Genomic DNA, 26,832 nt, shown 5'->3' with positions numbered 1-26,832 from the left:
GGCGTGGATGTCGCTTTCGCGCCAGCAATCTCAGACACAGAAACAGGATTCTCCGCACACCATCTGCTGAAGTCAAAAACTCTCTGCCCAATTCTTCTTATCCCTTGGCTCTCCTGTTCCGATCACCAGGTGGAAAGTACAGAAAGGAAGCTACAGCAGTGCTGGACCCCGCACCTCTCTCTCCCCCAGTTTTTTCCCAGCATAGTCCATGTCCTTTACACTTAAGGTTTAGGTTCTTTTCTGTTGTCTCTCCACTACCAGGTTATCTCCAGTCCTCTGCCCTGTTACCTCTAGTTTTTTGGGGTAGGGTTAGGGTCCGGGGTACTGAAATCTGCCCGTCTCACCCTGCCTGCTTCCCTCCTGCCCTCCAGAGCGCCCCCTGCTACAGGTAAGGCAGCAGGGACCCCTGCAGAACCTCTGGAAAGAGACTCGGAGGAGAAGAGGTGGCACAGAGCAGGATCCTGAGAAGAAGCAGAGACCGGGGCAGACAGGGGAGGGGGGGACCCTTTCAAACTCTCCTTGTGTACTTTGCAACCCTCTAGGTGGGACTGGCTTTCAGACAGGGTGAGTTTAACCCTTTCAGTGCTATTTGACAAGATTTTTAATTTGTTCCGATTATTTATATATATATATATATATATCCTGGGAACGTAATGAAGAAATATGCTACTCACTGCCCTTTTTCCTTTTTAAAATGTCTACATCTGTTCCTAAGTGTAGGTGGCCTGGAGGAAAAGTTCTGTGGCTCAGTCTAGAGCTGCGGTTCGTGAGTTTCAAATCCATTCTTCTTGTCAAGGTGCATAACATGAGTCCCCGTCTGAAATAATTGCTTCTGAAAAGCCCAGTATTAATTTGATTATAATCTTGGAGACTAGTGGTTGGATTCCATGAGTCCTGCTGGTTCAGCTTCCAATCTGCTGTCACCCTCAGTGACCTGCTGCCTTTCCAACTCGCTCAAGTATGTAGCACTCCAGCGTGGAATCTAATGGAGGCTTGGAGTTTTCCCAAGGCAGAAATCATGACATCTGGGCTTGTTCTGGGGAAGTTCATCCCCTCCCAGTGTTTATTCTTTGAAAATCAGGAAGGTAAGGGTAGGGGTGTGGTTACATTTTATTTGTTTTTTTTAAATCCTGTTTGTGATTGAACTGTTGGGAGATGCCACTTTCTTTCCTGATGATGTGGCAGGAATGAATAGTATCCACTACTGCTTATCATCTGTATACTTCTACAAGATATATGCAGCATTACACAGAAACGCTTCAGAGTTTAGCTCACTTGTGCTGGGAATTCTGACACTCTGAGACAGAAATGCTTAGAAAACTCTGTTAAAGCTAGCAAAATCAATACAAAGGACACACTGTGGTTTACACAACAGATTTATTGTAACCTCATGCTGCTGAATATGAATGTTGATCAATATGGAATACAAATCCAACATAAAATACCTAAGTATGTCAAGCAAATCAGCTCAAGACCTGGCTCTTCACCAAGGCATACACCTAATTTCTCCCTCCTCTCTACTGCCCACCCTTCCTCTCCTCTGCCCCCCTCTTCTGGTCCTCCTTCCCCTCACTTCGCCCTTCTCCTACCTTTTTCTCACCCCTTCCCTCTGCTCATCACTCCCCCCTCTCCTCCTAGCACTCCTAAATTGTTTATCTCTTAGTGTCTTCCTTTTGTACATATGTATATAATTACAAACCTAGTTGAGTATTTAATGCAATTTTCCCCTTGTTCACACCCTCATTTATTCATTTGTTAACTTGTTTTATTTGTTCAATGTAAAGTGCCATGCTTGGCGTTTGTTTGTGTTACACTGTAAACCGATGTGATATCCTGGATGAATGTCGGTATATAAAAAACTTTAAATAAATAAATAAATAAATAAATAAATCTTGTTATGTACTGCTAGCATATCATGCCCCAACCCAACTACACAACCAGCACACTGTGCACCATCCTTCCCGCACTGCCAGTATGCCAAGCACTGCCCCATGTACACTGCTAGAATGCCAAGCACTACGCCATTGTGGTAACTTGGGCATAGCGGCTTGGGAAACAGCCAGGAGCAATGAGGAGGCAGATTCTGGCTGTCTCTTTATGTGCAATTTATTTACAATGAAAAGCAAAATCGAATAAATGATGCAGTGCACCTTGCAGTTCTGGTAGCACTCAAGTCTTTGCAGACACTCATGCTCCCCGGGGCCTCTGTAATCCTTCTGGGCCCTGATTACTTATAGTATGGTGAAGGGAGCCTCCCTTCCCTCAGAATCTCTTGCAGGGCTGATCCTTAAGGAGGACCGGGCCACATTGAGGTGACCGGTCCCTTAAGGTGATTTGAAGGAGTTTCCTGTACACTCTCTCATGCGCACATACTCTGCCGGCATTCTGTGCACTACCCCGTATATATGCTATCAGCACACCAAGTACCATCCTGCATACACTGCAAGCAAACCAAGCAGGGCCCTCCATACACTGCCAGCACTTCCACGCAGCGACGGCATGCCATGTACCATCCCACCTACATTGCCAGCGTACCAAGCTCCACGCCACAAACACTGCTAGTACACCAAGCACTGCCTCACGTACACACTCCTCATGCCATGTATCTGGCTGCATACCCTGTCGGCATGCTGTGTACTGCCCTGCATATTCTGCCAGCCTTGCATACTCTTTATAGAAACATGCGAACAGAAATGATTTCTTATATCTAGTCTGTTACAAAATGGCAATACTTAAAAACACAAAGCTGTTTCTTTAAATTTAAGAATACTTTATTGATACCCTATATAAGTACAATAAGTCAGCAAACATAATATAGAACAAGCTACAGCTAATGGGGGTGACCATGCCAAAATAAGCAATCAGACTTGCAAATGAAACCAAATAATTCTTGGAGACCAGAAAGTCACCCAAATAAATATTTTCTTATAAGAACTACCAGAATTGGTAGAAGCTCTAGGCAGCTTCCTAGTGCAGCTCAGATGTGGTGGCAGCCACTTAGTGCTTCCATCAGCCCTGCTCGGATCTACAATCTGTAGCCTCTTCCTGGTGGCAGCTCCTCCTTCCCGCCAGTGTGGGCCCAGAAGAGGAAGTCGGGTCACGTAGGCCTGTGCAGGTGGGAAGAAGGAGGTGCAATCCCCTCGTAGGAAGGCGCAGGAACCACATCAGCGTTGGTTCTGTGGCGCTGGGAGAAAGATGCAGGACTCGGGAGGTGGCACAGCATCGGTCGAGCCTATGTGCCACGAAGGAGCAGGACAGGGCCAAAAGAAGCAGCACACAGGAGGCAGGACGGTGTCAGCTGTGCCCACGCAGCCAAAGAGAGCTTGGAGGCATCCTGATGGCTGAGCTGGCCCAAGGAGGAGAGCACAACCACTTGCACATTCTGAAAGAAGAAAAGAGTGAGAATGTAAGCACTGCCATACTGGGTCAGACCAAGGGTCCATCAAACCCAGTATCCTGTTGCCAACAGTGGCCAATCCAGGTCACAAGTGGTGTCCCACTTTCATGAGTTTATCTCCTCTTCCAATCGCACTCAGCAGCCATGTCCTATAATCCAAGTGTAACATGTCCATAAGTGCTGTTTCCCAGCATTTAAAATTCAGACCATCCGAAAGCAACCAAGTCTGCAATATACTTTTTCTGGCCACCAGCATACTTTTCAAAAGAAACGCCATCATAAATTGATTGCAGTCAGAGTTCTCTATTGGATATCCTAGTACATAGAGCAGCGGGTCTACAGTTATCTTAATATTCAGCAATTAGGGTTGCCCTGAGCACCATTTATTTATTTATTTATTTTTTATTTTATATACCGATGTTCCTGTAAAGAATACATATTGCACCGGTTTACAAGGAACTGAACAGTCGCCTCCAGGGCGGAAATACATTAAAACAGTCGCCTCAAGGCAGAATACATTAACACAAGTATACAGGAAAACTATTAAAGAGAACTTTCATAAACTCAATTAAATGTAACTGGGAACCATAAATCAGGAACATATGTACAGAGGTAGGTATATCGTCTGTCGCTTCACCAGATTTTAGCTCTCAGGGGACACCATGGGGACAGAGGAGGAAAGGCCCAGCGTGGTCACAGCAGATCCCATCCCACCGCAATCAAACAGAGGCATTGCATGGCCATGGTGGGTCCCATCCTGCTGCGGCCAAAGACAGACATACCCAGCCCGGCTGTGACATATTTTACTCTGCCGTGATTGAAGACAGGCCCAACCTGGCCATGACTGAAGACTGAAATCGCATAACTGCAGCATATCTCATCCCACCGCAGCTGAAGAGAGGACTGGAGGGAGACGCCATCAGTTGAGGGGGGGGGTGTCCTTTTCACCCATGGTGTTATTCACCTTAAATCTGGCTCTGATCTGCACTGATGGGGTTTACACACATGGGACTTGTATTACCATTCTTCACCATTATAAAACAACAGAAACCTGTAATCTGATAGCAGACAAGGACCAATCTAGTTTTCTCAATTACTTTCTGCTACAGTGTCGTAGACCTCAGTTGATCTCTGACTTTTCCCTCACTTCTTTGTAATTAATGATCCCATTCTTTAATTGTTATTGCCTCTATCAGCTCCACTGGGAGGTTATTCCATGCATCTACCAACCTTTCTGTGAAAAAATATTTTCCTATGTAATTCCTGAGTCTACCCCTTCAGAGCCTCGTATCATGATCACTTGTTCTTTATTCTGAAAAAGATTTGCTTTTACCAGCCCAGGGGCCAAATTACTGTTTTGTAACATTTTTTAGGACTCTGATTAAATCTTGGACTGAAGTCTATGTAAGCGACACAAAATATATATCTCCAACACATTGAATATTCAGTAGCTTCCAAAGCACACACTATATTTATTGATTTTTGTTTTCAGTTTTTATTGTATTTGTCCTGGAAATGTATCAGTGTTTATTACAACAAACAAAAAAGGGAGAAAATAAGTGGGAAAAAATAGCCTGTTTTTTTTTTTTTACAATGTTTTTTTTTTCAATTTTTAAAATTGTAATAAACATTGCTAAATTCCCAGGAAAAATACGATGAAAATTGAAAATGAAGGTCCCTAACTATATTGTATAATTGAAGGGGAGGATCAGATGCTAACCTGCAGCATGAAAGCTAAAAATCAGGCCATTTCCAAACATTTTAGCCTTCCTCCTTTTTTCAGGACAGTACCCCCAAAATCTGTACAATCCAGAATCAGCCCTAGGTGTCACAGACTGAGCCGCTCAGGGGCTGATATTATCCCATGCTCTTACTGGGAGAGAGATTTGTCCTTGGCCCGTCTTTTCGCCCATTGTTGGGCGAGCTCTGTCTCTGCCGTCTGGAGGCCACTTGAAGCGCCTTCCCCCTGTCTTATCTCTTTGCTTGGGCAGGACACAGCTTAAAGCGTCTGCTGGGCATAGGAGGCTGCGACTGGACCCCGCCCCAAAGCTCCCCCAGCGGCTGCTCCATCTCCCCAAGCTGGAGGGGGCCAGAAGATTGTGTAAAAGTCTTTCAACTTTCTCCTAAACAAGGGGCATTTTACCATCTCTGCTTATATTTAGATGGCTGACGTGTGCCAGCCACTCCATCCTGTGCACACAGCGGACAGGAAAAAGGGGATGGACAGATGCATTTATCACAGTGTAACATGGTAAATTAGAGATCTAGGCTCCGGTCCCATCTTTACCACTTCAGCAAATTGCTCGGTCTCTGTGCTCTGAAGTTGGATTATAAACCCCAGGAGAACAATTTGGATGTTAAAACCACTTCCATGTACATGCCAATGCACGCACAAATAAAAAAAAAACAACCCTTTAAAAAGGGGTGGGGAATTGCCTTGGTCTGGGTGGCGCAGGGGCGTTCCAGGAATTTAACTTGAAATTTGCACATAAATACTTAACTGCACTGGTGCGGACCGGGGTCCCCTGTCACATGAGTTTACTTCTTCCATGGAGGATGTGTAAGTTATAAAACAAACAATTCTACGCAGATCAGAGAGGTTTTAAAGGTCGGGACTAACTGGGGGGGGGGGGGGGGGAGGAAGGCCATTAAACTAGAGGGGTTTGGAAGTCCTGTCCCTTATCTGGGTGAACTGGGAAAACAAGCAATGGCGTCGGCGCATGTGCCTTTTAAAATCCCCCTACTTACGTGGTAGAAGCGGCATTTGTGCACACAGATGTGTGCGCCCACTTAAAATTGAGTGGACATGTGCGCGTGGTCAGGCTGTTTTATCACATGCCATGCATATACACGCATATGTTAAAATGGCCGTGTCCCTGGGTGTGGGCTGACGAATGTGTGTACTTGTGCGCCTGTGCACCGCTTTGAAGGTTACCGTCTTAACCATCTGGAGCAGCTGAGCACACAAGATCCTCCCACTCAGTTCACACCCAGCACCTCTCCCTTCCCAGGTCTAACCACAAAGCTTTGTAATAATCTAAACAGCCACCGATACTGGCCTGGCTGACACCGGAACTCTGACCGCCGAGGTCCCCTGCACAGCCTGCCAGACAGACCCGGCTAAGCGAGTGCCCGCATTTCCTCTCGAGCCTCTGTTTTTTATGATGACCATAAGATTTCCTACTTAATCCAGACTCTTTCCCCCGCTGTCCCCATGCCTTACCATCAAGCTTATTAACCACCTAAACAGCAAGCAGAACTAGTGAGGCTGTTGTCCGAATATCTTCTAGGTCCCCATGGCCTTGCTGGACACTAGTAATCTATAGCTAATCTCCCTCTCCATGGACTTGTTTCGCATTAATAGTTTGTAATGTTCTTGTTCCCAGTTATGTTATCCAAGTTGTCTCTCCCTGTTCTCTGTAAGACACTTGTTGTCATTGTTTAATATTTATATCTGTTGCAATGTAAACCGGAGTGATAAGTAACTCTGTTACCTGAACTTCGGTATAGAAAAAGTTATAAACAAATAAATAAATAAATAGTACCCAGCCACCACCGATCTCTGGCACCTGACCTGGTAAGTTTCAGAGGAGTTGTTGCCTGTTGGTACGAACCCACTTGCAGTGCCACCAATGCTCAAATGGTGTTTAACTCTTAAATCGAAATTATTACAGAAGGCCTAACCCCAGTGATGCTTATTGACTATGACATCACAGCGCGTGCGCCATGAGTGTTCTGATTGTGGTGACTTGTGATGCTGTTCTGTACGTGGCTGTTCCCGGGGGTCTGTGGCAATGACAGGGGAACCGCTAAGATTTAAAAAAAATACCAATTTAAAAATGAATTGTTTACCTGTCCAGCGTTACAGAGAGCTGGAGGGGTGAGTGGGACCTTCTGAGCTTTGAAGCTTTATCCTCCTCTCAGCTGCTGTGCTCTATAGACGCCGCCACCCAAGCCAGTATGATCCCTCACACAGCTACTGAGATTAAAGCTTCTCCAAAGGACCAGCTATAAGCGGAAAGTGTAACCCCCTTTTAATTGTAAAATGATTAGCAAAACTGGAGTGGCCGGGGCACTCGGAGGTGGTGGCTGAAAGCAAAACCTTCCTTAGGGCCCTGCAAAGCTGCAGTTGAAGCAGATTCCCTGCTTGTAAGGAATGGGGGTTGGGGGGGGGAACAGCCTTGCAGGCAGAAACTCTGCTATAAAAAGCTGCTGATTCCCCTGTGTATTGTGCCGAGCTGCTGGCAGGACCTGTTGCTTCGGCTTCTTTTTTCACAATTTAATTTCAAACAGCACCCAGAAAAATCATTCAGCGCTTTGCATCTTGACATGGAAAAGGCTTTGTAGGGGGGGGGGGGGATGGGTGGGGGATAAGCTGTTCTATGTGATGACAATGAACAATTGTCAGGTGGGACCGGTTCAATGGCATTTTTCCCTTTTATAGTAAGCGACAGATGCCTCTGCAGTGTGCCTGCCCCTCCGTAGCAGGCACCGAGCTGGGTATATAAGAAGGCTCAGCCTTTGCCTTCTGTCGGTCAAGCCTCTTGCCTTGGGTGTTGGTTGATCACTAGAGGATTTTTTTTTTTTCTGTTTGTTTCAGTAAAGACTTTTTTCCCCCCAAAGGCCACCCTTGCACCATGGCCCCCAAGAAGCCTGAACCCAAGAAAGAGGCAGCCAAGCCTGCCCCGGCCCCAGCCCCGGCCGCACCCGAACCTCCGAAGGAACCCCTTTTCGACCCCAAGAGCGTGACCGTGAGTACTCCACTTTGTGTGCGTATAATGGGATCTTTAGCATCTTGACTAGTATCAAGGGCTAGGAAAATGCTAGCTGCAGAAAAAAAATCCTTCCTGGATCTCTGGTCACAGTAACAAGAATAAAACAAGTAGAATTCATTATTACTAAATAGTTCAAATGCCCCTCAACAGTGATGGGATTTAGCAGTTCAAATACACCTTAGCTGGTCTCAGGGGCTTGGATGGCGCTTCTCGGATGTTCACTGCACCCCACTCACCCCACACACAGCCATCATCTGGACCCTACTGCCGCCACTACCGACCTGGCTCTTCGCTAACTTTAGGATAGGTCTACCAGGCGACTGGAGTTACCCGGCTAAGTTACCTGGCTAACTCTGAATGTTGGAATTAACCAGATAACTTATCTGGCTTAACTCAACTCCCTCCCTGTTACACCCATTCCTCTCCCACCACTTAGCTGGCCATGCTGAATATTGAAAATGTTCCACTTCAGCCGGATAAGGCGTAACTTATCTGGGCTAAGTGGCGATGAATATTGACCTTCAAGTAAATGTTGGCAGATAAAGACCAAATGATCCATCCAGTCTGCCCAGCAAATTGCTTACAGTAGTAATTGCCACTCCATGCAGGTGACCAATATCTTGAGGTCAGCGTTTCTCAGAGTCGCCGAGAAAGCGTCTAAGCCAACAGCAAGATTAAATCATAGAGCGAGCATTGCCCATCCCCTCTCCCTTCCCCTTTGTCCTCTGCTAGGGCAGGGATGTGTCCTGTATATCTCCTATTGTATTCAGCAGCTCCTCTGAGGAGAAACCCTGCCAGGAATGTGAGGTGGATGCGCGGGCCACCCCTATTTCCCAGGGCTGTCTGTGTCCCTCCGTGCCACCAACCAACAGGAGGAGCATTTATCAGAGCCCGACAGACAGGCAGATAGAAACGGGGTTTTACTATTTAGATTTTGCATTTTATCACAACATGCTGTGTGACTGATCCAAACTGACAAGACAGTCCTTTGAGATGCTTGGCGTTTTCCCGTGCACAGGAGGCGAGCATCTTTCAATGGAAAGGAGGCTCTAGAACGAGGGTTCATGGGATGAGGGTGAAAGGGGGTAGACTCAGGAGTAATCTTGGGAAAGATTTCTTTCCAGAGAGGATGGGGGTGCATGGAACAGCCTCCCAGTGGAGACAAAAACAGTATCTGACTTCAAGAAAGTATGGGATAAACGCAGGGGATCTCTGAGGGAGAGATGGGAATTATAAAACCAAATTAATTGGATGGATGGGCCTTAGGGTCTTTTTCTGCCGACATGTTTATTATTTCTTCTTTCAACATCATCAGCTATGTAAAATTCCTGAGCGGCATCAGTGGTCAAATATCTGAAGATAATTGACCCGTGGCGTTTTTATTATGCTGCAGGATGGATACCGGAGTCCAGCTCATGGGATACTTATCTCTGCCCTGCAGAGAGTTTTCCCATCTCCAAATTTCACAGTGTGGGCTGAGGAGCAGGGCCCTTTATTTAACAGTTGAGAAGTGCAATATAACACAGTAAAGTAGCATCTTTCCTACCAATGTATCTCCAGAGACTTACAGCTGCACAAGTACAATAGGAGACATGCAGGGCACATTCCTATGCTGGCAGATGAGGAGGAGGTTCAGGGAGAGGGGATGGGTGATCCTTTCTCTGCGATTGAATCTTCTGCTGGCTTAGACATTCTCTCAGCCACTCCGACATTGACGCAGTGATGTTATCACATGTTTCTGGGGAATCAAATTTTACCTGGGATTTTATGAAATGCTATAAATAGTGCTTTACAGGGCCAGCGGTCTTCTGCCCAGTTTTATTGCTGATGCAGTTCCTCAGGACCCCAATTGCTCTGTCTTTCCTCATTTTCCTTCTTCACCATCAGGGGTCCTCTGTGCATATCCCAGGCTTTCTAGCATCCACCACTCTTTCCATGAAGTATTTTCTAATGTAGCTCCTGAGTCTAAAAATAGAAATGTGATGGCACACAAAGACCATTTGGCGTATCTAGAGATCTTGTGTGTTTTTCCCGTGCTTTCTTGAATTCAGATACTGTTTTTGACTCTACCACCTCTGTGGAGGCTGTTCCATGCATCCCCCACCCTCTCTGTAAGGAAATATTTTATAAGAGTCTTCCTTTCCACCTCATCTCATGACCCTTCGTCCTAGATCCTCCTTTCCATTGAAAAAGGTTCACCCTCCTGTGCATGGAAACCTTTGAGATATTTGAACGTCTCTATCATATTTCCCCTATCTCACCATTCCTCTAGGGCAGTGGTTCCCAAACCTGGCCTGGGGACCCTCCAATCAGTTGGTTTTTCAGGATATCCACAAAGACTATGCATGAGAGAAATTTTAATGCACTGCCTCCATAGCATACAAATTTTATCTTCTGCATATTCATTGTGAATGGCTAGAGGTCCTCCAGGACAGGCTTGGGAATTTCCGCTCCAGGGTATACGTTTAGATCTTTAAGTCTATCTCTATATGCTTTAGAATGAAGACCACTTATTTCAGTGGCCACCCTCTGAACCTACTCCATCCTCTTTATATCCTTTTGAAGGTGCGGTCGCCCCCAATTCAGAACCTCATACCGTAATCTCTTGTTCATTCTGCTGTAAAAGATTTCCTTCTTGTGTGTTCTTTACACGTTTGAGGCATTTGAATGTCTCTGTCATATTCTCCATCTTGCTCCTCTCCTCTAGGGGATACATATTTAGGCCCACAGGTCTCATTTCGGGTGACTTTTGGTGTGGGCTCTGCACCATTATGGTAGCCTCTGTCTGTACAGCCTCCAGAATTTGACACAATATTTTAGGTGAGGTCTCACCAGCGATCTGCGCAAAGGCATTATCACCGCCTTTTTATTTTTATTTTTTTAAACACAGGTTACAACTCTCCCTCTAGGACTGATGAGATAAGGAGGAGACAGGTAAAACTTTCTTCCTTACACCAGCAGAGGGTAAGGGAATTAAGTTACCCTAAGGATTAGTCGGGAATGGGCTGTGAGGCGCAGACTGAGATATGAGAGACAGGCGAGCAGATGCAGAGAGAGAGAGAGAGAGGGAGTGGGAGTCTGAGTCACAATGGGCTCGGAGGCAGACAGACACAGAGAGAGAGAGACCCAGACCAGGGATGATGACTAGGGCTGAGAGAGAGAACCAGGCAGGGATTTGGACCGAAGGCAGGACAAGAGACCCAGGTAGGGATGGGCACCGGAGCTGAGAGAGAGAAATAGACCCAAGCAGGGGTTGGAACCAGGACAAACGCTGAGGTAAAAAAAGGGGAGAGAGGGAGGCCAAGCCAGGAGAGCCAGACACTGAGAGAGACAGATCGAGGTCGGCAGAGCTCTCCAGCTGTCACTTCTCACGCTGATATTCCATATGATACAGTTCCAGTATTTATTCGACAAGTGCGGATTAGTTTAGGCTTCAGATAATCCCACTTGTAGCCATGGCAATCAGACTGAGCGACAAGGAGACCTCTGATCTATGGCTGCCCTATCGAGTGAGAACCAAACTGAAAAAATAATCCCTGTTCGAGAAGGAGGAGGCAGGAGAACCGCTCGCTCCTACCTGCTTTGTTGGTTTAGAGCTGGAGGATGGTTACAAGTTTTACAAACAATATATCCCCCCCCCCCGCCCTTCCCTCTCCCATAAACTCCATCATTTTGAGAAGCTCAGACTACACCACCGAGCAGTGCTTAGCCCGGGTACTTCCCCTGGCAGGAATGTTGATCAGATAGTCCCCTCCAGCTGTTATCTGGAACCCCTCCCTCATGATTAAAAATAGCAGCTGTGAGTCCCCCTGATCTGCAGCAGCCCTGCCCCTGAAACCTTTATTCCTTTCATGGAGTACGTGAGGGGTGGTTGAAGGGGGGGGGGGGGAGAGAGCATAGATAGCAACTGACGCCCCATGGAAAACACTCCTGCACCTGCTCCAGCTGCTGGATTCCAGTTTCCACAGTAATTCATTGCCTCCTGAGGCCCCTGCTCATAGTTCTCACCTCACCTTTGTCCTGGGCATCTAATGACAGGAGAGGAAAGGTCAATTGTTCTAGGATTATGTTCGGTACAACTACTCGCAACCCTTCCGCGGCTCTCCCTCTCTACTCTCTGTGACCCCCGCAGGTCATGCACTGGCACTCTCAGTCATCAGCAGGCTTCTGTGGTCAGCGAGTGCCCTAGGCAAGGCCTAGTGCTGGATTGACTTTGCAATCCATTTCAGCTGATCGTTATTATTGTATATAATAATAAATTCTGTAATATAGTGTACACACACACACATTTATATATATAAACTGTGCATAATAAATCATAGGTTCCTTCCATGATGAGCTTACCGTTAATTATGAGCACAGGGAGTTTGGATGGCAAGGTTAGACATGGATGAAGATGTGACAATGCTGCTTTCAGGCCGATACAGTACAGTTAACCAGCATTTAACCGGTATTTAACCCCTTATTCAGTAAGGGGTAATAGCGCGTCGAAAACGCGCATCCAACCCCCCCGAGACTAATAGCGCCTGCAACATGCAAATGCACGTTGATGGTCCTATTAGTCATTCCTGCGCGATACAGTAAGTAAAATGTGCAGCCAAGCTGCACATTTTACTTTAAGAAATTAGAGCCTACCCAAAGGTAGGCGTTAATTTCTGCCGGCGCCGGGGAAGTGCACAGAAGCAGTGCTTTTCTGTGCAATCTCCGACTTAATATCATGGCGATATTAAGTCGGAGGCCCCCAAAGTTAAAAAAAAGTTAAAAATAATAAAAAAATTTTTTTAAATGGGCCCACAGCTCGCGAGTTGAAAACCAGCGCTCAATTTTGCCGGCGTCCGGTTTCCGAACCGGCAAAATTGAGCGTCAGCTGTCAAACTCACTGATAGCCACTGCTTCCTAGCACCTCTTTTTACCGCGGGCCCTAATTTAAATAAATTAACTTTCTAAATTGCGCGCACAGGAGAATGGCCTGTGCGCGCGCCGGGAAAGCGGGTGCTTGCCCGCTCTCCCGCGTGGTTTACTGTATCGGCCTGTTTTTGCATTAGGCTTCTTTCATAGCCCCAGTAACAGCTCTATTTTAGACTCTTTCTCATTAAACTCAATAACCTGGGACTCCTCACTCACTCCAGAAAGTCATTTTTTACTCCCTAAGGAAAACATAGGGGACACAAGGGGAGCTTGGATGAAACCCAAGGGATCCATCAGCAGCAAATACCCGCGATTGCTTTTTCTAAAGCCAGGTTGCTGCCTTTCTTTGCGATGTGGAGTAGAGCCGGCATCCACGACGTGGCATGTGCATGTGGAGGTGGAGGTGGTGGTCTTCCTCAGGACACCTCTGCCACGTGAGAAGCAGTGATTTGGTGGGTTTAGGCCGAGGAATACTTTGAATCAAAGAAGCTGATTCTCAAAGGGTTAAGGAGAAAAATGCTTGGCTGCATAGAGAGAGGAATGGTCAACAGAAAAAGGGAGGTGCTATTGCCCATGTACAGGTCCCTGGTGAGACCTCACTTGGAATACTGTGTACAATTCTAGAGACCACACCTTCAAGAGGATATAAACAGAATGGAGCCTGTTCAGAGGGGGGGCTACTAAAATGATCACTGGTCCTCACCCTAAAGCATATGGGGATAGACTTCAAAATATAAACATGTACACCCTAGAGGAAAGGCGAGATAGGGGAGATATGATAGAGACATTAAAATATCTCAAAGGTTTCCATGCACAGGAGGTGAGCCTTTTTCAATGGCAAGGAGGCTCTAGAACGAGGGGTCATGGGATGAAGGTGAAAGGGGGTAGACTCAGGAGTAATCTTAGGAGATATTTCTTTATAGAGAGGGTGGTGGATGCGTGGAACAGCCTCCCAGTGGAATTGGTGGAGACAAAAACAGTATCTGAATTCAAAAAAGCATGGGATAAATGCAGGGGATCTCAAAGGAAGTGATGCTAAATTAATTGGATGGATGGGCAGACTGGATGAGTCATGCGGTCTTTTTCTGCCATCATGTTTCTATGTTTCTAACTTCTGAGTTAGCTGGCTCAAAGCTGTTGAATATGGACCTCCTAATTTCATTAGGCTCCTAATTTATGATCCTAAAAAGTGGGCGGGTACAGGGGCGGAGATAGGACAGGAAAACAAAGTTAGGATCTTGGCATTGATTTTCAGCACTTGGCACTTAACGTAGGAACCTAAATCTAGGCAAATGAAGAGCAAATCTAAGGTTAGGAACCTACATTTAGGTGAAATTTCAGCTGAAAATGTAGGCTCCTAATTTTGACAGAAAATAAATTCCTACCTTAGGAACCTGCATTTAAGAGCTCATCTTTTTTGAATATTGGCCTAAAATTATTTTACCCAAGGAATACGTAAATGTAATAATCAAACCACAACTTCTCTTTTCATTCAGGCCTGTTAGATCAGAGGAAAAGCGATGCTAGGTTAGGCCAGGAATGCGGCAAGTATCAGTTGTGAAATAGCAGGGACTTTGCACATGGGCTAAGTGTTCCTGGAATGTATCTGCCATGGAATAGCAGGGACTTTGTGTACAGGATGAGTGTTCCTGGAACTTCTCTACTGTGGAACAGCAGGGATTTGCACATGGGCTAAGTGTTCCTGGAGTGTATGTGCCATGGAATAGCAGGGACTTTATGTACAGGATGAGTGTCCCTACAGGGACTTTGCACATGGGGTGAGTGTTCCTGGAACTTCTCTGTTGTGGGACAGCAAGGACTTTCGAGATGTGGATATTCCTTCAAGCTGACTAGGCCTTCAGCAGAAATAATTGAAAAATATGAGTGCTTTAGGTTATTTGCAAGAAAAAAAGAAAAAAAAAACCCAGCTGGTTTTGGCAATAAAATGAGACAAATCAAATTTTTTGATTAGAAATGTTAAATACGCCCAAACCTTCCATAGGTGCAGAATACAGGGTTCAGAAACAGGCAGTCACTCTTCTCATAGCCAGCCAGTCTTCACAGCCAGGTTATTAATAGTGCCTTCTGGATGCCATCTGCTTGACCTCTTGTCTCCCCAGGAGAACTGCAAGGCATTCCCCACCTCCCAGCTGCCGGCATCCAGCACCAGCTGATAATGTGAGAATGTGCTGCTAGGGCCGCCTTTGTTGCGAATGGGCTGTGGCACTGGATTGGCCTGGGGATGTGTTCTGCCCAGATCACTTGATCAGTGCCATAAAACCAGTTGATTTTTTTAATAGTCCCCAGTTTTTTGGAAGTTCTTGGGAGGCAGAGACCTTGCAACCATCTTTTTATGTCTGTGATGGGAGGAAGGGGTGTATGGGGAGAGGAAGAGAGGAAGAGAGAAGGTGCAGCTTGATCTGGGCATTTGCAGGTAATGTTTGCTGGAGGGTTTTTGGATTGCAATTCTCAATCTCTATTTTTGATCCAAAAATTGATCTGGATATAAAAGATGAGCAATTTAAAGACCTTGAGGTGAATTTTAAGAGTTGCTCACATTAAAAGACCCATATCCATGAGTATGTGGGCCAAGCGCGAGCAACTATTATTTTAAAACCGGAAAAATAAGTCATATACGCTTGTGCGTGCACAACAGAACGTGCGAGAAAAGAAGGGGCGGATTTTTGGCGGGGCAAGGTGTTCTGGGGAGGCTAACATTTACATGCGTAAATCCTGATTTTTAAAACCGGCTAATGCAGCATGCGTTGGGGCTGTTACCTGTGCATATTTACTTCTGCTCTTTTTCAGGTGTAAGTCTGCAAAACCCTCATTATAACCAAAAACTGACTGGGCGAGGGGTCTGGGTAAATTAGCAGGGGGGGGGGGAGTGCAGGCTGAAGAACTAGAGGGGTCTCGATGACCTAGAGAGAGACTGGTAGACTAAGTGGTTTTCCTTCATGTGCTCACTTGCGAGTGTAAAAGCCAAGTCCTATGGAAAGAAAACGCAAATAATGTTTCCTCATGTAACTGCTTGAAACTAGGGGCCCACATGCGTGCTAGGCATATTTTATATTATATGTGTGCACTTGCACGGATAATTTACAATTCCAGTGCACTGATGTGGGCACATGCACGCTCATTTTAAAGTTTACCGTCCTGAAACTTATCTTGCTATTAGCCATGTGCATCCTCAGCAGGAGCCTTGGGGGTAAACAAAAACCAAACTGCTGTTGATTAACCCAAAATTGGGAGAAAATTGTTTTTGCTTCCATTCTTAGGGAAATGATGGCACCATACACCAGCAGCATGTAAGGGGGGGCAGGATAAGTCCTCATGTTTGCGTCTTTTATACAAAAATGCTCCTTCGAGCGATTGGGTAGAAGGAGCTGAACCACCCTCTTCTGTTTTTTTTTCTTCTTAGATCGAGTACAGCTCTGACCAGATCGAGGGTAAGTTTTCACCCGTCCGCCGTGAGCTCTTGAAAACACCGTCAGGGACGGAGCAGAACCTGGGAGGCAAGCTTGGCAGAAGTAGAGCGTGGCACCAGGGCTGACTCCTTCCGTATCTTTAGGAGCCTAAAAAAACAAATGAACCTTAACGGACTAAAAAGAAACCTAACGGACAAATCCCCTTAAAAAGATATTTCGGATAATGCTCATTAAAATCATTTGCGGGAAAACTGCAATTGATTTGGGGCCCAACGGAGGACTCATTCACTGCCTTTCTTTTGCGCAGAGTTCAAAGAAGCCTTCAGTTTGTTTGACAAAACACCCACTGGTGAGATGAAGATTACCTATGGTCAATGTGGAGATGTCCTGCGGGCACTGGGGCAGAATCCGACAAACGCTGAGGTTCTGAAGGTTCTGGGCAAGCCCAAACCAGAAGGTAAGTGCTGGCTGTCAAGTCATTCCTCCACTTGTCTATTAGAGGTCAAAAAAAAGAAGAAAGAAGGGGATGGCCACATAGGGTTGCCAACTGGCTAAAGCTTTTCAGGACAGGATGAGCCAGTCCTGATTTTATTCCACTGCCTTCATAGACTTGTAATCTGGTGTCCTCATTAACTTCCCTAAGAAAAGCAAGACTAAAAGTGTTTCCCCCTCCATCACCCACGATGGACTGAATCACTCAGCAACTCGTCAGGTACGGAAAGTTTTCAAATCCCGACACGTAGAGGCTGGGGAATTGGATTCACGCGACAGCCAACTTTTAAGGTCCGGGATACAGATACACAGACATTAGGGAAAAAGCTCAGGACTGCTACTATGGCCAAGTCCAAAAGCAAAGCACGTTCAAGCAGCACTGTCTGAATTATCAAGAAGGCTGCTCAGCCCGTACAAATGGTGTTATGGGCGTGTCAGTTGCTTGGTTTTGATTGTTAATATTAAAACCCTTAACATATGGCTTGGGGGTAACTGCACGGAGTGGCAGTTACTTCTCTTAACAGAAACATGGGGGTAACCACTTGACAGAAACATGGGGGTAACCTGCAGCAGATACTACCATGAGAAGCTTGCTGGGCAGACTGGGTAGACCATTTTGTCTTTTTCTGCCGTCATTACTATGCGGCTGTGTTTCTTTGTTCTTAAACTCTCATTGTTGGTAGGTTTTATGGGGAAGAAAGCAGACAGAAAGTGATATCCTGTCTATAGTGGGAGAGTTGGCTACTTTGTGGTTAACTTCACCCATTAAACTTAGTCATATATAATAAAATAGCACAGTAACATAGCGGATGTTGATAGGTAAAGAACCACCGAGCAAGCCTGGATTTAGGCATAGGCGATTGCCTAGGGTGCCAAATATCCAGGCCAAAGAGGATCCTGCCTCTGCTTGCTTTAGGGCCATGTGCCGGCACAGCTTCAGAAGGGGGCGCTGCCGTGGCTCTCTGCCTATGGGCAACAAAACCTTAAATCCGGCCCTACCACCCAGTTGTTGCTGCCTGTACTACTCTGGCCCTGGCCATCACCTTGACTTGCATTGCTAGCAGTCCCTGTGCTAGGGAGATCTCCCAGCTATTAAACGCTTTGTAATTTATTGAATCTATGATATGGTGTTGGCTCTTTACAAAACATAAACATACAGATGTCAGACTGAATAGAAACGGTTCAGTTTTAAAGGTTTCTAAAATCTACTTATTTGCCTTGAATTAATGATCCCCCCCCATTTGAAAAGACATCGCCTGCTATTGGCATTTGCTTTTTATGTCGCCTCCTAGGTCACACCAGGAGCGTCCTTGTTTCATTCCTCTGTTTTTCTTCAACTGCCTTGAAAATTTCTGGGCTGGTTTATCAAACTCCCAAATAATCAGTGCTGAAGAAACCCCCTCCACCAGCAGTTCCCGACTAAACCAGAGCTCCAGGCAGCATCACCATGTGAGCGATCTCATCCCCTCCCCTTGCCTTCTGTGCACCGAAGACCTCATCTTTCCATTCTGTGCCCATTATCTCACCCACCATGGGCGCTTCAGCCAGAGCCTCTCTAATGCTCTTTGGTCCTACTTTATCCCCTCGGAGGCCCTACATGGAAACTTGGCTGAGCGATAGCTGGATGCTCATGACAGAGAGGAAAAAGGGCCGGGCGGGTACCAAGTCTTTGATTAAGATACAGATGACTCATACATTCCTCAGACTCGGAGGAATTCCTCTGTCCCCACATTTCAATCTTGGCCATGCCTGCTTTCTTCCACAGACAGATGAAAATAAAGACAAGTCCCAGCTGTCAAACTCCTCGCCTTGCTCCTGCTTCTACAGTTCTGTTAGCAAATGTTAAGAAAAAGATCCTGGTTCCTTGGGGTTGTGTGTGTGTATGTGTGTGTGTGTGTGTGGGGGGGGTCTAAGCCACATTAAAACTGGCAAGGCACCACAAGATACCTGCTGGTTTTAATTCCGATGTACGAAATGTGGCAACATTGCCATGTTCTCACTAAAGATCATGGCCATGCTGTCATAGTAGGTAGCTCATAAGAACATAAGAACATGCCATACTGGGTCAGACCAAGGGTCCATCAAGCCCAGCATCCTGTTTCCAACAGTGGCCAATCCAGGCCATAAGAACCTGGCAAGTACCCAAAAACTAAGTCTATTCCATGTTACCATTGCTAATGTCAGTGGCTATTCTCTAAATGAACTTAATTAATAGCAGGTAATGGATTTCTCCTCCAAGAACTTATCCAATCCTTTTTTAAACCCAGCTACACTAACTGCACTAACCACATCCCCTGGCAACAAATTCCAGAGTTTAATAGTGCGTTGAGTGAAAAAGAACTTTCTCCGATTAGTTTTAAATGTGCCACATGCTAACTTCATGGAGTGCCCCTGCTAACTTCATGGAGTGCCCCCTAGACTTTCTATTATCTGAAAGAGTAAATAACTGATTCACATCTACCCATTCTAGACCTCTCATGATTTTAAACACCTTTATCATATCCCCCTCAGCAGTCTCTTCTCCAAGCTGAACAGCCCTAACCTCTTTAGTCTTTCCTCATAGGGGAGCTGTTCCATTCACCTTATCATTTTGGTTGCCCTTCTCTGTACTTTCTCCATCGCAACTATATCTTTTTTGAGAAGCGGCGACCAGAATTGTACACAGTACTCAACGTGTGGTCTCACTATAGAGCGATACAGAAGCATTATGACATTTTCCTTTTTATTAGCCATTCCCTTCCTAATAATTCCCAACATTCTGAAAGGGTCACTTAGTGTAGGGAACCCACTTCCCACCCCTGAACATCATTCAGACCTCCTAGGCCTGTACCACTCACAACATCCAAAAAATCTTCTGAGGTCATTCCTTCCCCTCTATCCCATGCCTCAACCCCCCCTCCTTCCCCAATGACATCTGAAGGACATTTCGGGACCTCACCTCACTTGCCTCTCCAAAAGGCCTTCAGGACCTTCACCAACAGGATGGAGCTGGTGTCCTTCCTCCCTATAGCGGTATCCAAATCAAAATGGTGATGCTGATACCCTGACCCACATAAATATAATACAAATGATTTCTTATGCAGGTCAAAGCATTAGCTGTGCTATTTTAATTCTGCCACTATTATTGGCAGGAGGAAAATCAGTTCCCTCCTGCCAGTGAATATTGTTTGGGGAGGTGACTGAGATCTGGGGGTGTGGGAAAGACCGTTTGCCGTTTTGAGCAGTGCGGGGTACAAATCTGGAAAACTCTTTGATGTTTGTGGGCGAAGGGATGGGCCTGAAGATCTGAGAAGGAGGGGGTATAAGGCCTAGAAGCCTCTTCTGCCATCTGGAGGGGTGTAGGTGGCCTAATCTGAGTTTGGAGAGGAGGTGGGGGAAGGTGGTGGCACACAATATTTCTAAATTTCTCGGAAGTTGGCAACCTTGTCACACCCCTGGGAATCCTGCCTCATCTCTTCCTCTGCATTTGACCCCTGAGTTAGTGGGGATATAGGTGATGCAAACCTCCCTTCTCTCTCATTCATGCCTTCCTCCTTCCCCAGCATCTACCCATCTCTCCTTCTCTCTTCTCTCTCTCCTCTCCCTACAGCATCTTCCTTTTACTCTTCCTCCAGCATCTCCCCTTTTCTCTTCCCCTCCTCCCAGAGCATTTCCCCTTCTCTCTTCCCCCAGCATTTTCCCTTTTCTTCCCTGATCCCCTCCACCTTCCCCCAAGTCTCATCCCTTCTCTCTACCTCCAGCGTTTCCCCTTCTCATTTCCCCACCTTCTCCTCAGTATCTACCTCCTAATACTATGGTGGCTCCAGCCTGGGCCTCTTTCCCCACATCTTCACTGATGCTCAGGCCTCTCTACACAAGACTTCAGTATCCAGCGCGTACCAGCGGTTCTACCATGGCCAACAATGCTGGGACTCCGTGGTAGAGTGCCCCCTGGCATCTCATGAGATACACTGCAGGGAACAGGTACAGCAGCCCCTTCCTCTCACATGTCTTTGTCTTCATCTGGTGGGCTCTGGGAAACCTGTCGGTCTTTCTGCCTTTGCTGCTGCAACAAGGCATGGAAAAAAAAAATCCAAATCCTTCCTGTATGAGCTGGATCTAACCATGAGAAGGAAAAGTTTGGCAGGCTATAGAAATGAGCTCTGTGGGCCAGGTCTGGGGACCACTGCTGTAGAGGATGCCTCAGTGCCATGGTATAAAACAATTCCATGACCTTGACTGGGGATCAGCAGTGCTTAATATTTTTCACACAGACATGGACAGAGAACCAGGAGAGTCAGTAGACCACGATACCACATCAGAAATATCCAACTTCCTGTAAAACAGCAAGGGGGGAAATTGAATTCTATTGAAACAATTTGAGGTTTATGATGGGATGGTGATAAGGTTCAAATATTATTAGGACAGTATCCAGAAAGAACCTTCTCCATATCCTTCTATGTTTCTGAGTGGGCAGGAAGATGGTGTTGAATTTGCTTTCTGTGTAGGTGGAACTGGAGGATGTTGGACCAGAGGACTCTAAAGAGCACTTTCTCACAACGTCTTTGCTTACTGAATTACCATACCACCATCTTTGTCAAGTAGGGCTGCCTAGATGTGGGTCATAGCTTATGTTATCATGATGTGCTTTCATTTCCATGCAAATGTATCATGGAATTTCTCCTTCCCTAATTGACAAAACATAGCTGTATATTTCAGGTTTTGTTGGGTTGGGAGTCAGATAAGTCAGGACTAGACAAGCTTGTACTTGGTTTAATTCAAATATAGTACCGGAAAATTGGCTACACTACTTCCATCTATAGTTGAAAAGCTTTATGTTTTGAAGGTGTAGATATAAAGATGTTAATTTTATGCTTTAGTTGTCAAGTTCTTGTGGTTTTCACTCTTGTGATCTTCAAGTTGGTGATCTCATGATGATTCATTGGTTTATTGCCTTGTTCTTCTTTCTCTGTACTTCCTGGCAGAATTGAACACCAAGTTGTTGGATTTTGAGACCTTCCTCCCTATGCTTCAGCACATCTCCAGATCCAAGGACCAAGGCACCTTCGAAGACTTTGTAGAAGGCCTGCGTGTGTTCGACAAAGAGAGCAATGGCACTGTTATGGGCGCTGAGCTGCGCCATGTGCTCGTCACGCTTGGTAAGAACTGGAGGGGAACCCAAGAGTCCATTTGTGAATCAGTTTTAATATTTTTAAACTGGAGTTCCAACAATGACTTTAAAATCTGTAATGTAGCTTAGTTCTAATACAGCCACATATTCAGAAGGACATGCTGTAGCATATCGAAGTTCCAAGATATTACTCTGCTTATCCTCCTAGGGGAGAAAATGACAGAAGCTGAAGTAGAACAATTGATGTCTGGACAGGAAGACGCCAATGGATGTATCAACTATGAAGGTATCAGACGCCACTTTCTTATGCAATAAAACAGTCCTGCCAATCTTTAGGGTTTGTGGACAAAATTGTGGCTAAAAGCATAAGATCTGAAATGGGGGTTTTCTGGTGGTCTGGCAACACCCTGCTAGACAGAGGTGGGCTAGAGCTAAGCATCCAAGACAGGTTGATCTATTGGGTTCAAGAGTTGCAATACAAGAGGGCAGGCCATGACCAGGGTCTAGTAAATAAAAAAAAAAGTGAATTTATGAGCCTAGCTCCCAAAGCAAGGACCTTAAATCCTTAGAAAATTGTCCCCTGCACACCTGCTCTGTGACATCTTGCTCAAATCGACTGCAGCTAAATGCTGTAATCAAATATCCTTTTTTTAAATACTTGGTTACTGCACAGGGAATATGAATTCCAGAGATTAGAATGTGTTCTTTTTGGAGCTGATATCATTAAAAGGAATAGTCATTGCCTAATAGCTCTAGGTATGGTTTGAAGGCAGTAGCTATGAAGAGAATACATTTAGGCCTTCATGGCTTATTTTAAATGACAGTTAGAGCTGGTTCAGGGGGCTGGTGAGCAGGAAAGTTCCCCAGGTACATTTACCTGCATATTCAGTGGCATTTACTCGGCTAAAGTTACCTGAATAAAGTTGTCCAGATAATTTTAGGGGAGTTATTTTTCCAGCCAGCCTTTACCTGCCTAATTTTGTGCAGATAATGCTGAATATTGGGGTGGCTAGACAAAGTGAAACCACATCCTGGGAATGCCCCCCAGTGCTGTCTCTTCTTATCCAGATAACTTTTTTGTGCAGGTAGCAAGTTACCCACCCAACATTTGGCTAAGGAGCTGGGGGAAATATTCCAAACTCAGGTTTTGTCCATGGTATTCCAAAAGTCAGCCAGATAATGCCGTTGAATATCAACCTCTGAGATTCCAAGTTGTAAAATATTCCATAAATGGAGATAGGAAAAGGTTGAATTGTGAAGTTTTGGTATAAATTCAACACTACTCCTTCTCATTTCTGAGAGAGGCCCCATAACCTGGATATTCCTCTCTGCAACAGAAAGTTGGATAGACTTTCTGTGGCATGATGTGTTCCAGACGTGATAGAACCAGCCTTCCACACAAGGCTTGAGAATTAATTTCCTGGCGTTTACTGTTTTATTTCCACACCATTGTCCCTCATTGGGTTAGAAGAGGAGGATATCTTGGCAACCGGTAATCCCAAGAGAATGGCCACAGGGATAAGAGAGAGACTGTCTTGTCTTTTGGCTTTTTTAATGATGCTGAGTGGTTACATACTTTTGTATCTTGGCAGCTTTCATCAAGCATATCATGTCTGGTTGAACCAGCAACAACTTCTTCAGTAAGTACCTCTCTTACCTATAACCTTCCATCAAATTTTACTTAGGATGCTTGCTTGCCCCATTTGCTTACATGATGAGATCAGTGCACTATGCTTGTTCGCAGAGGTGGATAAATTAACAAAAAAATGCTGGAGAAAACCTCAGAAGGATTTTGTATTATATAAGTAAGGTCACTTCTGTTTGCTAAACTTGATCCGAACTACCCTCAGTTTTGTAATGTTCCTCTAACAGCTTTGGAGATGCTATGTATTTCAAGGAACACATTCTTCAAATTAAGCTCCAGTTTATGGGGCAGGTATAAACCAGACGTCTTTTACCATTCACCAGGAGCTGCCAAATTCTCCAGGAAAGTCTCAAAAGTGCTGATGACATCACAGTTGACTGTCTGGTGGGGAAAGCATAGGAAGACATTAGTTTTCACCAAGGAAAGGTTGAAAATGTGGATTCTAGCTTCTTATCCCTTGCCCCCTCCTTGTATCTTTTTCATCTTTGTTTTATTGAGAAACTATAGTATGTGCTACAGTATCATAAAAAATTGGACATTAAGCTAGTAGCTCAGGTTTTAAGATAGGATAATTCCCTTGCTTCTCATGCTGCTTTGACATCTCAGCATTTCCCTGTCTCATGTATGTGGTTCTCCCAAAGCGGGACTGTGAGTAGGATGCTCTTGGGACGAGAAGAGACTGTCTAAAGTGGCATCTTGTAGTAATTGTAGAAGAAAACTCACCTCAAGTTGTCTACCTGGATTCGTTGTCTGTTCTAATATTTATTTATTTACCGAATACAAAATCCACAAAGTCAAGCAACAACCTCCTCGTTAGCTGAGTTCAGAGTTCTTAATCCACCTCTCAGCTTGTAGAAGGCAACACTTCTCTAAAATGAATCGACGGCGCGTTTGATGGCAAGAGCTCCAATGAAGTTGCCCTTGGTTGCCCAAAGTCTCCCCCCCCAATGCTGGATAGATTCTGATTAACTTTTCCTCAACCAAAGTAAGAAAAATCCAAAGATGTTATCAGTCACAGCAGAAGGTGGCACCTCATCTTTGGATAATTCTTATGTTGGTCTGATAACTTTTTAGTTTATCACAGCCTGCAAAGAATCCAGTTTCCTCTAGGAAACTGGATTCTGTGTCTGCAGCATCCTTCTGCAAAATAGTATTCATTTCCTCCAATTTATCTAAACACTCCTAATGTTTCTGTTAGGCAGTACAGATGTACTGTTTGCATAAAGGTAAAAACATCTATGTAAAGCTACTGCACTAAGTATTCGTTTTCTGTCCAGAAATGCTAAATCCATTATAGAGTCTTTTATGTATATAATATTTTAATGGAATTTCAACCAGGATGTGTGTATGTTGACTGGTCCTATAAAAGTGTCATTGTTTGCATTCTATGCTGGTATGTGTGGGATCATTTCTTTTTTTTTAACTCTTACACTCCCTGTGCTCCATTTTGTTTCTGCCAGATCCTCGGAAATGGTCTATTCTGCCCGTCCCCCCATCAGCCTGTTTGGCCCAGCTGAAAAGCTCATACCAGAGAGATCTCTTGAAATGTCTGCATCTTACAACAAGCTGATGTCAGCCACACTGCAGCATCTCAGACCAGTGCCTTCCTTCCACCCTGTGCAAGGGCTTCTGTGTGTAGAAAGACAATCTACATGTCTAGTACATTACCAATTGGTATATTTATTTTCTGATGTTCCATCCCATTAAATTTTCCATCCTTATGCCTCCCTGGAAATCATCTTCTTTTCCCTTTGTTCATTATGAAAGAGACAAAATTTTAAAATGTTGACTGGTCCAGGATCAGAGGGTGTATCTACTGAGCATACACACAGATTGCCTGATTGTACTGGTCATACTCAATAACCCAATTGACCTATGCATGTTCATTGATTGGTTTTCACTGGGCAAGCTCAACGGCAGTCACTCGATCTCCTGGGCATGCTGATCGAAGATCCTTTCCATTGGATATGCTCATCGATCACCCTTTCAATCGGGTACACTCAATGGTTACACTTTTAGTTAAGAAACCTCAGTGCTTATCCTTTCCAAAAAGTGCATGAGGTCATCCTGCTTGGCGCGCAATCTACCATCCCGCTCGTTAGGAACCAATGCAGCAGTACATAAAGCAGCCAAAAATGGTGATTTTTATATGTTAACTGTTTTGCTATTCACAGCCTGCAAATTTCTCTAGGAAAAAATGAAGCGGTAATGTTTTGAGTTCAGATCAGGCTCAAGTCCCCTTCCCTGGATAGTCCAGCAAGTTTTTGTTGTGCATCCACTGAGCTTCTGCAGTTTTTGCAGTATCCCAATATCTGTCCTCTCTATATAACTGAGCATGTCATGGAATAATTCCCCCTCCCCCATCACCCAGAAAAGGGTTGAAAAATGTTGAAAAGAAAAAAAAATACAGAGGTTCAAAAACTAAAGGAGATCGAAGAGTAAGAACGAAAAAGGCAAAAAAGATTTAAAAAAAAAGGCACATTGCAGTGAAGCTGGAAGGCTGAGCTGTTCATTTATTGGTCCCAGGTTGCTGGTAGGCAGAATTCTGGAGCATTCATAGAAACATATAAATGATGGCAGAAAAGGACCAAATGGTCTGTCCAGTCTGCCCAGCAAGGTCATGGTGGTATCTACCACCCCGTGCAGGTTACCCCCATGCTTACCAGTTTCCCAGGCCATAAAAGTCAGGGCCCTTGTTGGTTACTGTGTGAATCCAATTCCCTGTTACCCCTTGCATTTGAAGCAGAGAGCAATGATGGAATTGCATTAACAGTATGAAGGCTTATTGATTAAGGGTAGTAACCGCCACACCAGCAAAATATCCCCTTGCACTCTTTTCTTTATTTTCAACCTCTAGTTTTTAGGGATCCACAGTGTTTTTTCCATGCCCCTTTGAATTCCTTCACTGTTTTCATCTTCACCACCTTCCTCGGGAAGCCAGTTGAGAGGAGGAAAGCCCGGCATCTGTGACCCTGACAGCTGCTCTGTGATGTACGTAAAGAGCTGGGTGGTCTCGGTCCAGTCACTGGCAGCTATCAGGTTGAACAGTCACTGCTTCCGTTTTCCCTGCATTGGGT

At 45.2% G+C, this 26,832-nt stretch overlaps 1 protein-coding gene across 1 annotated transcript; it reads left to right on the top strand.

Annotated features, from left to right (window-relative positions):
* The first annotated feature begins 7,923 nt into the window (after positions 1-7,923).
* On the top strand, positions 7,924-25,483 carry MYL4 (myosin light chain 4). The gene is made up of 7 exons (XM_029573463.1): positions 7,924-8,148; positions 16,502-16,529; positions 16,816-16,965; positions 21,965-22,138; positions 22,319-22,396; positions 23,703-23,750; positions 25,216-25,483. Exons 1-6 carry the CDS (start codon positions 8,035-8,037, stop codon positions 23,729-23,731), a joined length of 573 nt encoding a protein of 190 aa, XP_029429323.1. The 5' UTR covers positions 7,924-8,034; the 3' UTR covers positions 23,732-23,750; positions 25,216-25,483.
* The last annotated feature ends 1,349 nt before the right edge of the window (positions 25,484-26,832 follow it).

Source organism: Rhinatrema bivittatum, chromosome 12 (assembly GCF_901001135.1).
Source record: "Rhinatrema bivittatum chromosome 12, aRhiBiv1.1, whole genome shotgun sequence".
In the NCBI taxonomy this organism is placed as follows: Eukaryota; Metazoa; Chordata; class Amphibia; order Gymnophiona; family Rhinatrematidae; genus Rhinatrema; species Rhinatrema bivittatum.
This window is presented reverse-complemented; position numbering and strand designations above follow the sequence as displayed.